At 38.8% G+C, this 21846-nt stretch overlaps 1 protein-coding gene across 14 annotated transcripts in view; it reads left to right on the forward strand.

Annotated features, from left to right (window-relative positions):
* Nucleotides 1-3035: 3035 nt before the first annotated feature.
* LOC306855926 (CUGBP Elav-like family member 4) overlaps nucleotides 3036-21846 on the forward strand; it is a gene marked incomplete at both ends in the record, with an annotated part of 86477 nt that continues 67666 nt past the window's right edge. For 9 of the 14 annotated variants that reach the window (XM_079394893.1, XM_079394884.1, XM_079394895.1 and 6 more), the window contains one exon: nucleotides 3153-3300. In XM_079394893.1, coding sequence (XP_079251019.1) covers nucleotides 3156-3300 — 145 coding nt within the window. Of the gene's footprint in view, nucleotides 3301-21846 lie in introns of all 14 variants that reach the window. The other 5 variants (XM_079394889.1, XM_079394891.1, XM_079394890.1 and 2 more) reach the window with 1 other exon arrangement.

Genomic DNA, 21846 nt, shown 5'->3' on the forward strand with positions numbered 1-21846 from the left:
TGGTCTTTTTCTCTTCTTTTTTTCCTTTTTTAAGAACCTTTCTTTTTATAGAACAAAATGTCTTTCTTAGCCATTATGTCATGACCCTAAAATAAATGTCCAAGACTGTTTGAAGACCACAGTGAAAAACTGTGCAATAATCGTGCATAATTAGGATACATTATTATTATTATTATTATTTCAGAAGGTTCTTTGTTAGTATGTCTGGTTCAATGAAGGACTTTTAACATCTGTGGAATCTTTTTATTGCACAAAATAGTCTATGTAGTGAAAACAAGTTATTTTTAAAGATCCTTCCACTAAGAAAAAATAAAAATAAATAAAGGTTAAAAAAAATAAACGGTTTGTCTATTTCATTGCTGAAAAACCCAGTTCTAGTTCTTCTTGAAAACCTTTATTTTTTTAAGACCCTTTTCTCTTTTCTTTTCTTTTTTTAAAAAAATGGAAAGGTTCAATGGAGGTTCTTAGTGGAACTGTAGATGCCAACAAATAACCTTTGTTTTGAACAGGTTACATTTGGTATCATGTTGGGTCGCCACTTGATATACCAATGCTAAATTTGAGTTCTGATGCAAAACTAATTGAGAATCATTGTTCTGAACAGCTATGTCAGGGGCTTCTCAGAGCATTCAGAAGGCCTCCTCTAAAGTGGCTTGTTGTTTTCCTCCATCTTGAGTTTGCTTGAGCGCTCCTACCTGCCATTGTGCCTGTGCTGAACACATGTACGCCTGTTGTTCTCCGTGGGCCTCGTGCTCAGCAGGAACTCTGAAGCAGCCTACAATTTCCCATCATTATGAGCAGGTGCTTCGGTCTCGACAGTGGTGTGTTATTGTCAGCATGAAAAACGCTGTGGTTGTGTGCTCTGGTGTGGAAATTGGAGGCTTGCATGCAACGTTTGCACATGTGCATACACGGTTTGACTGTCAATAGCGGTCCATATCTTGGATAAGTGGGATTTTAGAGGTGTTCAGGGCTCAGGTTAGATGTTTGGAGGTGTCACTCAAACCTCCAAGCAGTCTTCATTACATCTGTTCAGTCAGTCTTCATTACATCAGGGTTGTTTTTCCTGATCAAAAAGAACAGCAGATCTCTGTAGGTTCATTGATGGGGTTATGTTATTAAATTGAAGAGACACTTTTTGGCTTCAGTGAAAGAGAGTTTATCGTTGAAGCAAATGCTCTGTAGTGATTCACAACTGCATTTTTGTCTGATGAAATCCAAATACACAATGAAAGTGTGCTCCTAAGTGAAAATATCTTTCAAAGAATACTTAAAATTTCTACTGTCAGCTATTGACCCATTGCTCTTTAATTATTTTCCAGGGATGTAAAAAATATGGCCAGGCTTTAATTCTACTCTAAACGCAGCCATAAATAAAAATCAGTCAAAAAATGTTTTATGATAAGATTTTAATAGCTGTTTGTAATGGCCATTACAATATAATAAGCATTGGTTCTAAACTGTAGCAACATCTAGATTTTGTGTGTGTGTGTGTGTTTGTGTGTTTACACACGCATACACAATAGGGGTCAAATGTCTCTTATATGCTCACCAAGGCTGCATTAATTCGATCAAAAATACAGTAAAAACTGTAATATTGTTAAATATTTTTACAATTTTAAAATAACTGATTTCCATTTGAATATGTTTTAGAAAATAATGTTATTTAAATGTATTTAGTACTTTGAAAATATTTTTAGTGTCAAAAAATGACAAAACTAAAATATATTGAAACAGTTTATTTAAACTGTAATATGGAAGCTATTGTTTGTTGTGTTTTTTATTATTATTATTTTATTAAGGTTATAATTCTTATTAAGATTATAAACATTCAAACTGTTCCATATTTTTCTGCCATATTTCAAAAGAAGGTTATTGAGCAAGGGGGATTTTTATTTACTTATTTTGTAGCATTCATCGATTGACATATCCGTCCAATCTAAAAATGCATTATGATGGCACCAAATGATCAAAACCATTAAAAACACTCAGATAAAAACGATGCTCGCTGGAACGAACACTAGGGCTGAACGGGTTAAAAGTTGCTCTTTAGGAGCCAACTATATGATACAGATTTGTATGTTTACTACCCCATTCCTGAACACACACACACACAATCACCTCCCTGCCCGTACACACCGCGCGGAGGAGCTCACAGCCTGCTTTCTAGCTCGTGCATATGAAAAGAGACATTGCCTCGATTAAATACAAACACATTTTTGTATTTCTTTAAATTATAAGTAAAAATAATCATAATGATAAAATTTAAATGATTTATTCCGGCGAGGTTACATGCATAAGGCTGTTTTTTTCTTTGCACTTCCGAGCGTTTCAGCACTGGCGCTGTCCATTAGTTCCCCTCGAATTTTGGTGAATCCTTTGATGCTTTCCTGAGAAATGCATTTAGGGGAACATTATGCATTAGAGTGCGCTGGGGGGGGAAACAATGCATACACGTTTTTTTAAATAAACAGATTGAATGCTACTATGTACAAGTCTAAGGTGCGTCATTCACAAGGCAGCGTACAAAGAGCCGTGTAAATGTGATATTTTCTTTATTTATAGTCCCTCTCCTTCGGCGGAACATACCATGTTCCTGTATAATGATGAGAGGGGGAGAGAGCTCGTCGTGTGACATAAAGGGACCTGCTTTTTCTTCTCTTCCTCCCCACTGCACTGAACGCGTTTGAGACAGCCCTGTCGGTTTAAACCGGGAGGACACCCATACCGACTACTCAATGCAAAAAATAAAAGGGTAGCTAGAAGCAGGGGCGAGGGGAACGGAGGTAAAGCGAACGCTCTCGGTCGGTCTCTCTTTCTCGTTTTTATTACATGAATGAATGAATTGAGTAGTAAGGGACACGTACAAGGAAACAAACCTCCGCCTGGACGACAGAACGCGTTTGATATTTGTCTTGTGTTCAATGGTGCGTGTTTGCATCTGTACATTTTCGGCGAAAACCAGAGTAGGACGTCTCATCCCGTCGTTTGAAACACTTCTGAAGGCGTAGCAGCTGAAAGTCCTCGCGGCGAACATGGCAACTTTAACGAACGGACAGGTGGACGCCGCGGTGCACGGAGGAGCGGCCAGTACGAACGGGCTCGTGAACGGAATAAGCCACACGCACAGTCCCGCGAGCTGCGCCACCATTCCCATGAAGGACCACGATGCCATCAAACTGTTCATCGGACAGATACCTCGCAACCTGGACGAGAAGGACCTCCGGCCGCTCTTCGAAGAATTTGGCAAGATCTACGAGCTCACCGTGCTGAAAGACCGCTTCACTGGCATGCACAAAGGTACGTTTCGCACTCGGTTCCTGTCACTAGAATGTCTTGATTTGCTTTGCCTCTGTTTCATCATAAAATCGGAAGATAAGCTTGGAAGTACTGGCTGTTTTTAATGCATGTATAAATGTCACGTATGAAATGTGTTAGGGAATTGTTCATTCATTGGCCTACTATGAAAGTTAAGTATTGATTTAGAATTGTTCCGTAGCCACCACGAAGCGAATTTTGTTAGATCGCAAACGTACTTCGGGGTTTTTACGCGAGCCTATTTTGAGGTTGGGGGTGGGTTTCTCACACTTGAAATTGACGTATCTTATTTTGTGTTTCACGCTGTTCATACAATCTTGCTTAGTTGTTCATTTTGGGTAGACAGGTTTTGAGATTTCCACAGTGTGCATTTGTAACGTGTAACAAACACTACACGCTTAATAACTGCTTGTTCATCTGTGTGAAAAGTCGCTATGTGGAGCAAAAATAAAATCGTCTATTCATCATTCTACTTAACCCGTTTGCCTTCGCCGGTCGACATGTTTAACTGTTTCCCCTCAGTCGTGGAGGCGCGTGAAAGTTTTAGCGTCTGTACAAAGCGCATGAATTTTTAATGAGGTAAGAACTGAGGCAGGTTGTGATTGGTGTCTGTTGCTAAACAGCTCGCCGTAACGTTTTAATGTTCATGTGCCGCATAACCCAGGGTTAAAAGTAATGCTAACCCCCTTCCAAAATTGCAAACGTGTGCTTAACCCAGGGTTAAAACTGGCCTTTACACGGTGTTGAGAAAGATGTTAACCCAAGGTTAAGGGTAGTGTGAAGATCCCTGTTGAAGCTGTCTTGAGGTCCAGCTGCTTCGTAAGTCCATCAAAAAAATTCCATTGAGGCTCTCTCTCTCTCTCTCTCTCTCTCTCAGGATTTGCCAACATTGTGCTGACTAGATCTTCAAGGATAGAAAAGCTTGAGCTCTACAGGCTTTTCTAAGATTTGGTGAAGATGGAAAATGTTATTAACTCTGTATTAAAACAATAGAAGCCAATAGAAAGTCCCCACCATGACAGTGTGTACTCTAGCTTCTGTAAACATTTCCCTCAATTAGTTTTCTTTAGAGATTGTGTTGTGCACACACAAAAAAACACTCTTGAGTCTTTTGTCTTAAGAATGATCGTGCAGGAACTAAAGGTAAATGTAAAAGAGTACATTATGAGCAAGGATAGGATCTGTGGTGAAAGGCTCTGTCCAGTAACCTCTTAATTGGGGTTGTGTAGTCGTGATTGTTCCTGTTCTATGGCTTCACAATAAAATATTAATTTATGATGACAGTCTGCACAATAGCATTTCAGCATGGTGTGATCTAGCGGTAACAGCAGCCTAACTATAATTACCTCCTGCTTATCTTCTCCTCGCCAGTTGGTGTCATACGCAGCAACTCGCATCTCCGGTTAGGTTTGGCCATAACTGTGCCTTGTTTGTGTACTCGTCTGCTCCTGCAGTGTGGTAATTACTGCTGATGCTGTGTACCTGTGATGTGTTCGGAAAGATCAATTCCTGAAGACCTCAGCCAGGGGTCCAAAGGGGGTCTCCCTAGGAACATCTTCCCAGGGGTGTCATTATTTCACAGGCTTGTCCAATTGATCCCCAACCCAGAGGACATTGTTTAGGGTCACATCGGTGGCTAATTTACCTATCTGGCCCTGGGAGCCGAGGGAAGAGCTGCGTACCCCAGCCCTAGGGATGTAGTCCCTCTTTTGTAGTAAACAAAGCTGTCCTCTGTATGTGCCTAGCAAAAATGTGGCTTTGAGAAGTGGGTCTGGGGAGGGTAGGAGGTTATATTTTATTAATAGCACCGCTGGAGTACTCCCCGGTCGGTGGTTAATCATGTTGCTCGTGAACTATGGGGAGTCGTGCCGGCTGATTCTAGGAACTGTCTCCTTCCTGCAATATATGGTCCTTTGTACCCATCCCCCCACTACAGGGCCCCGTGTTCACTGGTGTGGTCGTCAGGCCTGCTTGACTCCATGTTATAACTGAGTTTAGGTACTCGTTCACTCCCTCTCCACTACATAAGCACTGGCGTCAGTGTCTCTCAAAATCCATTTCCCTTTGGCAGCGGTGCAGTTCTCTCCGTACCCTGGAGTACGCTGAGGCCTGTCCGCTCTGGAGCTCTCGTTGCTTCAAGAACTTAATATGCTGTTTTGTAAAACTGACCTTTCCCTTCACTTGCAGAAAAAGTAGTGCATTTATAGCAGCTTGTCACTGGACCAGTACCCTTAAAAAGTGTACCCTTAAAGGAATAGTTCACCTAAAATTAAAATTCTGTCATCATTTATTTATCCTCATGTTGTTCCAAAACTGCATACATTTATATCTTCTGTCTAAAAGAAGATATTTTGTCTCAATAATTTTTTTTTCCTTTCATAAAATGATCACAAAAGATCTTTTGAGTTCCACAGAAGAAAGAAAGACATATAGATTTGGAACGACATAAGCGTGAGTAAATGATTACAGAACTTTCATTTTTAGTTGAACTGTTCCTTTAAAGTTGGCATGAAACAGAATTTGAAATCGTCCTTTGTCCCCTGTCCTGATGTAAATCTCAGTGTAACAGCTTCCCGAAATGAGGAAAAAAAGGTAGGGCAGGACTTGTTTTTGTCCAGTGAGAATTGATTGGATCATTGTTCGCTAATTGCTGTGATCTCACGTCAGAGTGACAGCTTGCTGGATTGGAGGGATTATTGTCTCGTCCTCGTGCCAGTGTACACGTCATCAGAGAAGTCATGTTGTTGCGAGGGAAATGAATGTTAACGGCACATTAATTTAAAATTATGGTGTGCACAATTAAATAATTTAAAACAAGCACTGCAATATGCAATAAAAAAAGTAAATTTTGATTACATGATTACTTCAAATGATTTGCACCAGTGACAAGCTAAAAGCAACCAAGCTTTCCCTAAAAGTATTTTTTTCTGACAGTGCCTCCAAACAAATTATTATTTGTTAAAGCTCCATAGTCTGATCCAACTCTGCCCTCCTTGATCATTAACATGATCGCATTGTCTTGTTTTTCATTATAGGAAGTTCTCCATCTTGGCACTTCATCCGTCTCCACCTCCACCCACTTCCTCTCTTCACACGTTATCACCTCCTCCAGCCTGCTGCATGTCTCCGCCGTCTCTCCTCTCCCAATCATGCGATTTCTCATTCCATTCACAGGCTAGAAGGGGTTTTGTCATCCATTTATTCACTCACTTACCCTCCCACACACATCGTTCAAGATTTACCATTACACTCCACACTGAGATGAGGTCCTGAGAGCAGGTCTGCAGCTCTCTGTTGGGGTCTTAGGATAACGGAAACGGCAGAACCTCAAGCTTCTCAGTATAAATATCGGTGTCGCCTAAAGGTTTCTTATTGGTTAGATGTTGACATGACAGGCTGAGGCGGTTTGGCGAGCCAGCATGGAGTGTCGAGATCACATCCAGACACAAAATGAAAATAATGTCATTATTTACTCAGCTTTTTGTTGTTCCAAACCTGTATGAGTTTCTTTCTTCTGTGTAACTCCATACAATGATCTTCAGTGTTGTTTTGATCCTATTGTTTCCTTCGTGTGAAGCAGATTTGGAAAGACATGAAGGTGAGTAAATAATGACTAAATTTAAATTTCTGAGTGAAATATATATTTAATTGCTAGCGGTGCATTTTTAGTTTCCCTCTAATTTTCAGCAGATTCTAAAATCGTTAGAAAATGATCCCACGTCGTGCAGGTAAACACCAGAAGCGACCATCGTTGAGAAGTGTGAGCGTTTGAAGTTGTGATGAGTGTAGGTGGAGAGGGAACACGTTTGATGCTATAAAGAAGCACGTAGGAGGAGACGCTGCGTTTTCGTACTGTGCTGCTGAATTCACGCCGTCTATTTTTGATAGTCATTATTCTCGTGCATGTGGTCTACTTTTGTGCTCTGTTTTTGATATGCAGACGTGGCATGCGGGCATACATTTGATTTCAGCTTGCTGGATACGCATCTGGAGCGATGACTGAATAAAGCACAATGCATTTTATGTGTGGTCTCTAATGAGACACTGAGCGGAGGGGGCTCCATTCATCCTCATGCCTGAGCAGCCAAAGTAGCAATGATTCTGTACATCAGTTATCTAGTCATTAGACTCCTGTTCCTTGGGAGAAAGTGAGAAAGAGGCAAATACTACGACATTGGCTAAAGGATGGACATCGGGAGAGTGATGGATTGAAAAAGAGAGAGGTAGAAAGAGGAGAAACAAAACAAAAAGATGGATGAAAACAGACTAACAGAGTGTTTAGCACAGGAATGGGCTTTGGCTTGAAACTGAGTAATAGAAGTAGACAGTGAAAGAGAGTTGGATGGAGAAAACCGGGTAGTTGGGGCAGGCCTGAGCTGGGGGGAGTTCTTGAGTCCTCCAGCACTTTCATTTGGCTGCTCTGCGTGACTCAGCACAGCTAATAGAGGCCATTTGTACCGGTCACCAGCAGCTACAGGAAACATGCTGTGGACCGCAACGTCTTCTCCTTGCACGCCTTTTAGCGTAGGGGAGATTGCCGCTATGCATCGAATGACTGTCTCTCCAGGCTCATGGAGTCTGCGGTTGGGACAGTTAGCATTGTCTTGTTTACCTGCAGCTCACAGCTAGCTGTGTTTGTGAGGAGAAGATTAAGTTTATTAAGATTCCTAACTTCAAAATATCCATGTCCAAGGTGATTTTTATTTTCTAGACCGTCGTGTTTCGAGGGTCCAAACAAGCCCTGTTTGAAAAATGTACGAGTACTAATGTTTTCCATTGGTGATGACTGTGATAACGGGGAAGAACATTCTGTTTCTGGGCAACCTAAACCTGAGTTTCTGGGCAGGATTTTTCCAAAAGACTATTGGATGTCCTTGCCGGAGAAAGAGAAATGCTGGGTTTTTCCTCCTGCGGCTTGGTGTTAATTCAGCTCGTGTCCTGGACTCACTATTGCATTGCTGTTGCATCATCTGCACACACAGCGTTTCTCTTTTTTTCCTCTCTAGCTCGTTTGGATCTGCAGATGTTCCGAGCCTCGGCCCATCCCAAATCCTCTCAAGCCTCTAGTCTCCGATCGCTCAACCCTGTCGAGTAAGCGGCGACAAACTCCCACTTCGAGTGCGGTTTCCGCACCAATTGATCGATGCGACATTGATATGACGATCAATGTTTTTTTTATGAGTGAGTCGACGTTTAACCGCGGAGGTCGCCACTTGTCCGTAGGTCGCCTTCTCAATATGCGGCACGTCTGCACTGAATACAAGTAGCAGTGGCGGCACGAACATGCATGTAAATATGCATCCGTGAGAGCAGGCCCATTTTTCAGGTGGACAGTCTAGAGGGTGGCAGAAGTGTTTTTGTCCAGTGTTATTTGAAGCGATTGCCACAGAGGTCGGCCATCAAGAGAAAAGATAGTTGATCAAGGTGAGCGATGACTTCCCAATGAAAGAGAGGGAACAGGAAAAGCTGCGTGTGTTTGCCGCAGGTTTGGAGTTCTACAGGATAGAGGTCCTGTCTGGCAGCCCTAACCTTTCGGTGGCCCTTATTAACTAGTATGACCCTGTTGTGCTGTCTGAATTGGGCCAAAATGTAACCTTTTTCTCACACCTCGAGGCATTTTAAAACTCATCTCAGTTCTTTCAGTCGTTTGGACCACATGGAGACTTGTTTATGTGCAACATCTAATCCCAGAACACTCATCTCATGAATTTCATCTGTATCTATAACTCTCTGTCATAGCTGTGTTGAGTTAGGCCGTGTGAACTTTTAAACTGGCAGTAATGGTGTTTGGTGGAGGCGATTTAGTTTCTAAATTGAAAACTATGCAAATATGCTACGCTGCGAAGCGCAGCTTTTGCAGGCTTCCTAAAATTTTATCCTGCAAGATTTATGTTTGGCGTAATGGCCTTGTTGTGTTTTCATATATTTAAATAGCGGGACTCAAAGAGCAAGGCAGGGCTAAACTGGGTTCAGCCTTAAAAGTTTTATAAGGTTTAGCTGTAATTTCATATAAACTGCGCCGATGAAAAGCCCGAGGCCACACCCCCCTCTGCGGCACGCTGGTTTTTATCTCGCCCTGGCTGTGGATCACAATTTTGATTTAAGAAGCTCCGAAGCCTTGCAGTGTTCTGAAAACAACTCTAGTGAAATTAATAGTTTCTGTTTTCAAACTAGTTGCATCATCTAAGTGTTATTGTGGTGTGTGTGTGTGTGTGTGTGTGTGTGTTAAATATTTAAAGGGTTTAGAAGTGATATATGCACTGCTGTCTAGGCAAGGCTAAGAAAAGGTGTCATTGTGCCCAATATAAAGCCAATTTTTTGACTATTCTTTTTTCGAAAACAGAAAACATTTTTATGATATATTTATATATTTAACTAGATTATATAGATTTCATTACATAGGCTCGTAAAAGCATGAAATGGGCTTTTTTTCTTGTTTGCTGCATTTAACGTCACAGCTCAGAATAGTCAGTAGCTAATCAGAGCTGACATGATTTCCTTTGGCTCTAGAGTGATTTGGTGATTGGTTCAAATTCTGTGTTTGCCCATGAGCAAAGGGGGAAGCATGCAGGGTGAATGGAAATTTTCTCCTGGTATTATAGCGTTTATAGGCAATTACCTATTTAGATCCATGATTGCTTATTTTCTCCTCCAGAGACTGTTTTCACATCTCTACTCTGCGAGCAAAATATAAATGTAACACCAACCACATTGTCATTGTAATTTAACATTTAATGATTTTTAAAATTCATTGTACCTGATGCATTCTGAGAATCTGCAGCATCCATCTTGTTAAAAATACACCAGCGTGCTCTTTTTGTCTGAGCCCTTTACATCATTTTAAATTCTTTTTTTCTCATTTTATGAAGCGTTACCTATTTGTTAGTCTAATGATGCTGTATTCAAACTCCATTAATTAGCAGAGTGTGCAGAGAATGGTTAGGTAGAGAACTAAAAGCAGACAAAAGCCTAGGTAATAGCTTAGATCGGTAACACTTTAAAATAAGGTTCCATTTATTAACATTAGTTAATGTATTAACTAACATGAACAATGCATTTATTACACTATTTATTAAACTTTGTTAATGTTAGTTAATGAAAATACAGTTGTTCATTGTTTACTCATGTTAGTTCACACTACATTAATTAATGTTAACAAACACAACTTGTGAATTTAATAATGCATCAGTAAATGCTGAAATTAACATTAACTAAGATTAATAAATGCTGTAGCAGTATTGTTCATTCTTAGTTCATGTTTACTAATGGTGTTAACTAATGTTAATAAATGGAACCTTATTGTAAAGTGTTAACCTTAGATCATTTTCATTGTATGGACTGATTTAAGCAAGCAACATTTTAATTACTTTTTGGTGTAGATGAGCACAAAGAAGGAGAAAAAGATAGCAAACTATTTGGAAAGGAATGAAGGGGCTGTGTACTGTTAATCATCCCTGTGTCTTTTTATAGTGGTTTGTAAATTGGGCTACACTGAAGCTGTAAAATGGCAATAAACCTGGTTGCTAGACTAGCTGTTTGTTGTATGGTTGTGAGCAGGTTTAGACAGCTTTTTTGCATTTTATCATTGATTTTAAGGAAAGATCTGCAGAAATGTGATGAATGGAGCTGATAGTATAAATTGTAGCTGAAAAGATTAGCCAGATTTTGAACATGTAAGGGCAGGAGTACACATCCACTTATTTGTTTTTGTTTTGTTTCGTTTCAGTTCAGTTTTGGTTGTTTGATTTGTTTTGGTTGTTTGGTTTGATTTGGTTTGTTTGTGTGTTTGTTTTGTTTGGTTTTCTTTGGTGTGGTTTTGTTTTGTTAGGTTTTGTTTATGTATGTTTGACTTTGTCCTGGTCACATCTTTTCTTTGGAAAAACAAATAAAAAAATCTGTTCTTGAGTGCTTGATGTGTTTGTGTATTGGTATAATTTTCTTTAAGTAGGCCTGGAATTAAATCAAATCCTATATAAATATAATAATAAATATATATCTAGCATAATCGTGTAATTTTCAATGTCCTTTTTGTTAATTTTTTTTATAAAACCAATTTTAGCTTTTCAGATACCCAATTTTATTTATTCAAATATATTTTGTGATTTTATTTATTTATTTATTAACTTATTTTATTTTATTATGTTTTATTTTATTTTATTTATTTATTTATTTTTATTTTATTTATTTTTTTGTACTTTTCTTTTCTAAATTGTAAATTATGTTTGTCCTAGTCCTGTGAAAATATTTTTCTCAGACATGTGGGCCTGGCTGTGAGATGTACTCCTGAGCACAGTCCCACACAAATAAACATCTGTTAAGCTTATGGACTCATCCAACATACAAAACTAAATACTGCTGCATCCTGCAGTGCATGCACAGCAACTCAAATAAAATCCTGCGATGAGCAGATGAAACAATATTCCATGGGTCAGTGATAGCATGAGTGCACACAGTGTGGCAGAGTTACGGGCATGTAATGGTTCTTTACTTTATACAACACTCAACGACCATTTCCATGTAAACAACAGCCTGCGTGTGTATTTATTTAAGCATACGTGGTAGCTAAAAACATCCTGGTATTTGGTTTCAGCTTGCATTTATTATATTTTATTTTATATTTTCTTATTATACATGACTGAACCAACATTTGTTTATTTCATATTGAATAGTCAAATAGATTAGCTATATTAAGCATAATTTGTCTTTTCTTTTTGAAAGAAGCAACAGTGCATTAAGAACTGCTGTTGTGTGAGCTACATGTCAGAACAACCATCCGTCTGTATTTTTTATTATTTGGAGAACTTACCACAGAGTACGTCTGTGCAGACACAAGGTGTTCTCGTACCTATGCTAATGTACCGTCTTGTGCTGAGCTGTGTTGAGATTTATCATGCAGGGTTTGATATAAAACAGGATGTGTGGAAACTAATCGTTTCTAGAGAAGCAGGAGGGCATTGTGGGATACATGAGTGTGGAGGATATGCTTCGTCTGCAGTCAGAGCAGATTGAGATGGTGATAGGATACCTGTCGACTCCAGCGCGTGGAGATTGCAATGTTTATGCATGTGGCATATACGCAGTACATGCATAAGTGTATATGTGTAGCATTTAAAGTAAGCTGTGTATTTCTAGTTTTCTTGGGGTTATAGAGTCACAGCGTTGTTTGATACAGAAATGATTTGACGACGCTCACGTACCCTAAGAAAAACACGTAATGACTCTGGAACAACCCCCTATTAAACCATTATGAGATTATAATTAGCTTGACGTCTACTGAAACAGTCTATTTGTAATTCATTGGGGACTACAATTTTTTTTATTGAGGCATTGTTAACAAATAAATCCTCATTAGTGATTTTCCCTCATTAGTGATTTTAATGTCATGATATTTATTGGACTGAAATGCTTTCGGCTTAAAACATTTAAAGACCAACCGGACTGAACCTTTTTGTCTGTGCATTTTTTTTTTAACAAGCTTTGCTAGGGCTGGGTGATACAGCCAGAAATATTATCATAATGTTTTTTCTATATTACACAATATGGATATTTATCATTATTGGGGAAGGAAATGCTTTTCACCTATTTGTTGAACCTTGAGAATGAATGGAAACATGTTTGTTCACTAATAAGCAAGCTAACTTTTTCATTTTATTTTTCCCTACATTGTTTGTTTTCCATTTTTTTAGTTTTTTTTTTTGGTATTATGTGATTTTATAATTTAATACAAATGTATCATGAAAAATGGTGTCTAATGAACTTAATTAATAAAACTGTAACAATTAAATTAACCTTTTAAAATCCATTGAAAATATAACAATTAATTTACAACAAAGTAATTAATTTGTCAAATAATATGCTGCAAAACAGAACTGTATAAATTAAAACACGGATGAAAGAATGTCTTTGTTGTATTACTTTCCTTAAAAATAAAATTATTATGTTATATTGAGAAGTACATTTTAGTGCACAATAGTAGTATATTTCTGTCATAATTTCTTATACAGTTAAATTAAACTTTTATTTTGTCAGGCTGTAGTGAAGACCTTTGAGTTTCAATGTGATTGACTGTTAGATTAATCCATATTGAGGAAAAATATTCTGAGTTTATCATCATTAGTCACAATTAGACATTATCACCCAGCCATACTTAAAGCTACAGTACCTGAAAGATTTGTGGGCAGCCAGCTATTATCTTAAGGTTAAAATGGCCAAATAAAAAAGTTGAAAATTAAAAAAAGTTCAGTCTATCAGGAACTAAAATATTCAGTGTTATAGAGTTCGGAGTCAGTTCAAATGTGCTCATCTGCTGCCATCAGAATGGTTGTAATAAAAAAAAATACTAATTATTTCATCCCGCAAATTAAAACTGCATTCAGTTTGCTTTTCAAATGGAAGTGAGATCTGGAGCAATTTGCAGGCGTCTTTTAAGGTTTGTTTTGGGAATTAGGCGAATATATGAATAAGTTATGGCTTTCTTGTTTTTTAGAGGTAGGGGAGGTCAGATGAATGCTGCTGGGACTAAACTCAAGGATCTTCAGGATGGAAGTTGCAGGTTGTGTTTCAACTGTGCGGTTAAAGTCTCCATGGTGGTTTAAAATGTGCAGAGCCTACTTTCTGAAGCAGAAAATCTGTATTTCATGCCCAAAATGGGCATTAAACCTGCACTGAGAGTGATGCCACAAAAAGTCTGGGTGCTTTAGAAGCCCCTGCGTTGACATACCTGCGACATAACATTTGCTCATAAATTTTAATATATTTGGGTTTAGTGGGGGGACCTTCATTTGCAAGAAAGCACGAGAGAGCACGATAAAGACGGATGGCGAGAAAGGGGGGCTGGATAAAAGAGAAAGTGAGCAGGGAGAAAGAGAGAACAGGGGAGTCCCTGAGACAGATGTCACCCTCACCGCAGATTGATTGCTCTTGGCCGGTTTCCACGCCAAGCTTTTACCCCGCTGTCCTTTGCAGTAATTTATAGGTGGCATTTTTAAAGATTTAAGCACTATTTGTGGCCATCATGGCCTCGGACAGAGAATGACCTTCTAATTCAGGGTCGCAGTCGGTCTGGAGCTAAAAATGAACCCATCTGAACCCGTGCGGATCTGACAGTGCGGTTCTGAATGTGTGCATTTGTTGTTGTATTCTCACAGGCCAGCCTGATTAATTAAAAACCCTGTTTGTTCTGGGGACGTGGATTTATTTTGAATATACAGTGTGAGTTTGTATGACATTCAGAGTAATAACTTTCAGCTTGAGGCATAGACTGGAAAGAGGAAGTGTAGGGAGACTAGACACCCTGCGCAGCTTTTGGCTGTGCACTCAGTGGACCCAGCTGGGTCTGGTGTTGGCTGAGGTGTATGAGAGGCCCTTATGTTTGCAGCAGTGGCTGCTGATCTGGGGGGAGCCTCTCTAGCACATCATCACTCATTTGCAATTTAATGGCCCCAGAGAGCACCCTTTCCTCACCCCACCAGCCCATTACCAGCATGGCAAAGCTTATTAGCAGAGGTTTTAAATCATAATCTCAAGTGAATCTACTGCCCTATCCTTCCTCTTTCAAGATGCCTGGCAAGTGGAGTCCACCAGGGCGGCGCTTTATTCTTGCAGGGTTCAGATAGAGTCCAGAGACATCTATAATACTTGGAGAAAACTCTTTTGGCATTCCCATTCATCTAAATGGATAAAATAGACATTTCACAAGTCCACTGAACATTTTTAATAGCCTCCAAAAAGAATGTTACCGGTAAAACTGTTATTATTAAAGTAACAAATAAAGATAATGTAATCTGAATGCACAACTTTTGAAGAAGGCACATTTTAGAATTGTAATTTCTTTTTTCTAAAAATGAATTTTAGAATTTCAGTTGCATTTTAGAAATTGAATTTTTAATGCATTAGCATTAAAAAATTATTATGTCTATCTATCTATCTATCTATCTATCTATCTATCTATCTATCTATCTATCTATCTATCTATCTATCTATCTATCTATCGTTCACTCTATTTATCTCTTTCGTTCTGTATTTTATTCTGTTTGTACATCCATCGTTCTGCCTATCATTCTATCTATCATGTTGTCATGCTTTCATTCTGCCATTCTATCTGTTATTCCATCTATCTAGCTAGCTATCTATGTAGCTAGCTATCTAGTTATGTATGATCTGTCTGTCAGTCAGTCAGTCATTCTATCCATCACGCTATCCAGTGTTTATCTCTTTCTAGCTGAAAATTAATTTACATTCATTTCTTTGGTCACATTTTTTAAGGTCAAAATTGCTTTTAACAAACCATTAACTACAACTTTTGCCTCAAACTACTAATTTGCTGCTTATTAATAGTTCATAAGGTAATTGTTATTGGCTAGGATTAGGGATGTAGAATATCGTCATGCAAAATATGTGCTTTATAAGTACTAATAAACAGACAATATGTTATTAATAGGCAATAAGAATACTAGTTAATAGTGAGAATTGGTCTCTATACTAAAGCGTTACCATTTCTTTAAATAATAATCATTTTTGATGCTGTTTGGAAATATTATTTTTGCAGTTTTTTTGGCATAGATATTACTCATCTTCTCTTTATCAAGAAATTGCCAGAAACACAGTGCACTTTTGCTTTGTTTCTTTCCTAAGTAACCATCTTTCATTAGTTTCGATTCATGGCTCTGTTTTCCCTTGAGACCCCCAGTTCATTCAGACATATTTATACCTGTCTGGAGATAGCAGGCTACATTATAGTTCTCCACGGAACATTATGGCTTTGTAATAATGTCCCAGGCTTTGATGACACTGATAACTACAACTGACTAAAAATGCTGTTTTTAGTAGGCAAATGATCTAGTCTATGCAAACTACTCTCTCATTTAATTCCCATGTCATGCCCACGTGTAGTTGCACGCTGCTTCGTTACCTCGGATGCCCTGCCCGAGGGCATTAAATTCACAAAAAAGACTTGAAATTGAAACTCTGCAGTCCTACTTATTCAAGGAGAGAAAGATAGCGTTGGGTTCCTCTGCCAAACGGATAAATATGACGAGTTTTGAGGATTGTAGAAACGCTTTCAACCGTGGGCCTCCTCACCCTGAGCAGCTTAGCTGTCCTCTTTTTAAAAGAGTGAGGAACATGGGTATCAGCATGAAGCAGCCGCGAGGGCCTTCGCAGCGTGCGTCTGTGTGCATGTGCCGGATTTTAGGAGAGCAGCCATAATGCGCGGTTTCCTGCAGAGAGTCAGCCTGACTTCCTGTCTGGGCCGCACTCGCGTTGGAAGCTGTGTCGAGCATGCGTTTGATAAAACGTTGTCTGTTTACAAATCCTATTATGCGCGTTTGGCATGTCCTTGGAGTTGATTGCCGGTCCATGTTAGCTTTAGTAAACGTCTTAATTGCGTTAAATAGGTAGAAAAGCTGGCAGATTAGAAGCCATTAATGAGCGTTGTGTGAGCGAGCGTATTCCCAGGATGGCACTTTCGTTGGGTTGGCAGACGAGAAGGGAGAGAGTACGCCAGCGTCACCTTGAAACTTGAAAACACTGGAGAAACAGGTCATTGTGTCTCTGCTGAAAAGAGGTACACATCGCTCTCTCTCGCTTTCTCGCTCGCTCTCTGCACCCTTTACAATCTCTTTGGATTCTCTCTCTCCCTCTCGCTTTCGCTTTCCATCTGAACAGTAGATAAGCTCACTGAGGGAGAGTTTAAAGGACTCTCCATTTGTGTATAAATAGTTTAGGATGAATTATTGAGGGACCCAGGGTTACTAATAATCCCACTGGACCCATCCGACAATGACATAGAAGATAGAGGGAAAACAATTACACAGGGTATCTCCTGAGGAGGACTGGGTGGAAGGATGGAGGGGGGTGCAGACGAAGACGCCGCAGAAGCCCCTCACCGGCTTCCTGTCTTGGCTAATAAAGCCAATTAAGTCGGTAGAATCAATGGGCATGCGAGCGGTCTCGGAAAGAGAAGCATAATGATTCATGTCCTCTGCCGGGAACATCCCGTCCCTTTTGTCCACACGGCCGGGGGGACAGCGGGACACTGATGGGATGAGACAAGGGGAATATTAAGGAGCTGTTTGTCTGCCGGTGTCAATGCACGGACGGCACCGAGAGGGTGAGAGGTGCAGACAGACAGGCCGGTTATCCTGCCATGCTCTCGCTGGCTTTCGGCGGGACGGTCTCTACGCTCTAGTCTGTCTGCGCTTTAGCTCCAGCAGGTGGATCTTGGGTGTGCCCCAAAAGCCCGATCTTTAGACTATAGAGCCTGAGGTGCTTCTATGTCACTAGGGTTCATTTTATTACATATTTCAGATTTGTGTGTTGTTATATGAGAGGTTTTAATAAAAGTTGGCTCCCTGTGCAGTAAAAATGTGATTTACAAAAATGGAGAAGTATGATCTGTAGTTTTCACAATGACATTTTATGCATTTTTTTTTATTTCAGCGAACTAACCTTATAACATTAAAACGTTTTATCATGCATTCATCATGTACTTTTTCCTACTTTTCAAATGACTTTTGTGTATAGACTTTATTTTATCTTTGACTTTCAATGCTAATCTATTAATATCTGTCATAAAAACATATTTAAATGATAATTTAATTTACTTAGTGACATAAACAATTTCAGAATTTAGTGTGTGAAAATTATCAAGGTAAATATCAGTGTGCAAAATGTTTTTGTGGCCATTTGTGTAAAAATATTAATTGTGGATAATTGGGATGCATAAAAAGTCCTTAGCAAGACAAAAGAGTTTAACTTTATTTTCCAGGAATGTTTAAAATGTATTACTGCAGTCTTCAGTGTCACGTGATCCTTCAAAAATTATGCTGATTTGCTGCTCAAAAAACATTTCAATGTTGTAAATAAGATGTGCTGCTTATTTTTGTAGAAATACATTTGATCATTTTTTTTCCAGGATTCTTTGAATATAAAAGTTCAAAAGAACACCATTTAATTGTGAATAAAAGTCTTTTGTAACAATATAAATGTCTTTACTGTTTCTTTACTGTTTACTCAATTTAATGCGTCCTTGCTGAATAAAAGCAATCATTTCTTTAAAAACAAAATCTTACTGTTCCCATCATTTGAAATGTAGTGTATAGAGAGTGATTTTTGGTTTTAGAAATTAGCATGCTGTTGAAATCCGTGCATCTGGGAAAAAATGGTTGCTGGATTTGTCATATATTGCGAAGTGACATGGTGTTTGAATAAAATACTTGCAAGAACCGCAAGTGGTCAGTCACTTGTCTTGAATTTGCAAACTCTTCAAACACAATTGAACATTCTGCTTTGTTATCAGAGTTATGCCTTTGAAATATTCAGTACTTCATCTAGATGGAGCACAAATCTGATCAAAAAGTCAAAAGGTTGTCTGCAGAATTGAAAGTGCGCACAGTAATTCAAATAAGCTTTCACTTTGTCGCAGAATAACGTAGTTTAATGCCAATAGTCAAAAGTTTGATTTATAGAGCAGATTGCAGTTCTGAATGATTTTATTAGTGACAAAACATCTGTGAATGAAAACTTTCAGGGCTAAAGTCCCAGAAGCCCACTCCTAGCATTGCCCATGTATACGACCTTGCCAGTGGGAAGTTTAATTTTAAAGCACTGCGAAATTCCGCATTACCGGTTTGATTAGTCCTGTGACTTGGCAACACGTTTTTAGAAACCTTGACTTTACCGCCTTCCTGCATGACGTCTCGCTAACAAGCTCTCTGTATTAAACATGCTCCCTCACGTCTTTGCTCTAACAATACTAGGGGTATATTTGGTAAGCCAAAGATATTTTCTGCCCTCTTTTAGTGCAACATTCAGTTCTTGTATTTCAGAGCCTGGCAGACGGGCTTATCCTTGATACTTTTGTGCAGCCCACAGAGCCAGGATGTAATTGACTGTCCACTTCTGAACACCACACGGCTGAATTTTCTATTATCTCTCCAAAAGGTGATGTAAATTCAATTAAAAAAGGCTTGGTAGAATTAAGAAGTTCGTGTGTGTGTATGTGTGAGGGAGAGAGAGAGTAGACGCTACAGGGAAAAAGACCTGCCTTATACTATAGGTATCGGATGTATTGAAGATGGAAAATAGTTTGTGTTTATGGTCCCTTTGTATGTTGTACATTGTGTGTGGTTCTGTGAGTAAACAAGTTAACACACATGAGCTTGTTTGGGTGTTAGGGAGTGTGGAACTGTATTTATTGCGTGCTGTAGTGTGTGTGTTCATACTGTCTCCGGGTCCTTTGGGAGTGTATGTAGTGGGGGGGGAAATGTGTCCTAATGATGCGTTTTCTAGACCATTGATTCAGCAGCTCTGCTTCACAGTAAATCCTTCACATGCAACACATTAGAGCCCAGGCTTTTTCCTCCACCAATTGATTTGTAGAACTTGCAGCCGTTCCTCTTTTCTCCTGTCCTCCGTTCCATGCTCGTCTCATCCTCTGTGCTCCTCTCCTCTCCTCTCCTCTCCTCTCCTCTCCTCTCCTCTCCTCTCCTCCAGTTAATGGATTCACTGACAATAACGACATTTTCTTTTTTTGCTTTTCCTTTTCTTTTTTCTTCATTTTTTGCTTTTCATTTATTTTGTTCCGTTTTCTTTTTCTTTTCCTTTTCAATTTCTTTTCCTTTGTTTCCTTTTTCTTTAAAATTATTTCTTTCTTTTCCTTTACCTGTCCCTTTACGTTGTCTTTTGCTTTTCCTGTCCCCCTCTCTTTTCCTTTACCTTTTGCTTTTTTATTTTTTTTTATTTTCCTTTACCCTAATTTAGTTTATTTCACTATACCTGTACCTTTTCTTGCCTCTTCAGTTTACTCAGTTGTGCCAATCAATGTTTTTGTGGAAACCATTATACATTTTTTGAGGATTCTATGATGAATAGAAATTCAGCATTTATTTAAAATTGAATTTATTGTTAACAAATTAAAATCTTTTTCTGTCACTTTTGATCAATTTAGTGCATCCTTGCTGAATAAAATTATTAATTTTCTTAAAAAAAAAGAAAAAACCCTACTGACCCAGAACTTTTGATCATAGTACTGTATATGTCTTGTCATCAGGGAGTTCAGCTCATACGCATCACAAGGTTCTTTCTCATCAGGGATAGTAGCCAGTAGGAAGTAGCATAGGGAATCCAGGTTTAGTATTAAACCCTATTTGAAATGCATCCACCGACCTCCTGAAATATATTCCCTCACACTACCACTTCATTCCACTGGAATAATATCACTCAAGCAGAGGACTCATTAGTCCCAGAAACAGCTCCTGAATATTTAAGGCCTATTTTATTGAATCAAAAAAAAGAGCTTGACTTGGTTTCAGCACAGTAATTGAAGATGTCTCTCGTTCTCCCGTTTTCTCTCTCACTTTCTCTCTCTCTCGCTCTCAGATTACCCTCAGAGCTCATATTGCTGTCTTCAAAGTGCATTTTTATTTAATCAGGGGTTTACTGCTTCCAATTAAATATTTTAAGAAGACATGTTGTTTGGATGTGGGGGCAGGGCAAGGCGGTCCTGGAGTCTTTCAGGAGACCTTGAATTCTCAGACCTTTGTAGGACAGTTTATTAAAATTACCCAAGGTCTATTGGGATACTCGTGTTAAAGGAAGGAGGGGGAACTTTGGCAATATGGTACCTTTGCTCAATCTCTACCACCGTGAAAGCGATACACACTATTGTAGACACACTTGACAGGCACAGCGACTAAAATGACATGAGCGAACTTGACAGTGCTCGGACACACTTTTTGGAACAATAAATGTTTGTTCAGCACATATTGATTTGAACACATACAAACCGCAGCTGGAAATGTGTGTGTGTGTGTGTGTGTGTGTGTGTGTGTGCATGCTACTTTGTTTGGTGGTTGTTTTTTGTGCATGAGTGATTATTGCCAAAACTGTCTTGGGTTATTGCCCTCACAGAAACTTTTGAAGATGGATGTTTTTTTGGCCAGATGATCAATTGGATTATTTGCAGTGGCAGGTATAAGTAATGACAGTAATAAGCAAAAACAAGTGAAGAAGCAGCTATAATTTATTATTCATATCATGAATCCCAATTGTTATAAATGATGCCTGCACTATTCCATTGCGCACTCCTTTACTCTCGAAAACTATTGTAGAAATAAAAACCTGAAGGCTTTGTTCTAGTGAGGTACTTATCCAACATGCTTTTAACCACTAGCATCCACATTTAAAAAGGCTGCAGAAATAAACACTATTCATTTGTCTGTACATGAATGCAAATGTGGTTACAAAACATCAATTACAGACCAAAATCCTAAAGTATGAATTTAAGGGATTTGTTTACCGGTGTTTTAAAACTTTTGTGATTTTGATATTTTCTAGTCATTCTTTAAACATGTAAAAAAATCTGAAGAATTCCCATCTTTTCAGAGCAAAAGAAAAAAGCAACGTGTCAATGAGTTTTTACTTCTCTTTGAAAGCATTTAAAGTATTTTTAGTTTACTCTCACGTGAAAAGATGTGCAAAGTAATCATTCTGAGCAAAGCGAGATATTACACTGCTTGCAAGGTGAAC

Source organism: Barbus barbus (assembly GCF_936440315.1).
Source record: "Barbus barbus genome assembly, chromosome: 36".
In the NCBI taxonomy this organism is placed as follows: domain Eukaryota; kingdom Metazoa; phylum Chordata; class Actinopteri; order Cypriniformes; family Cyprinidae; genus Barbus; species Barbus barbus.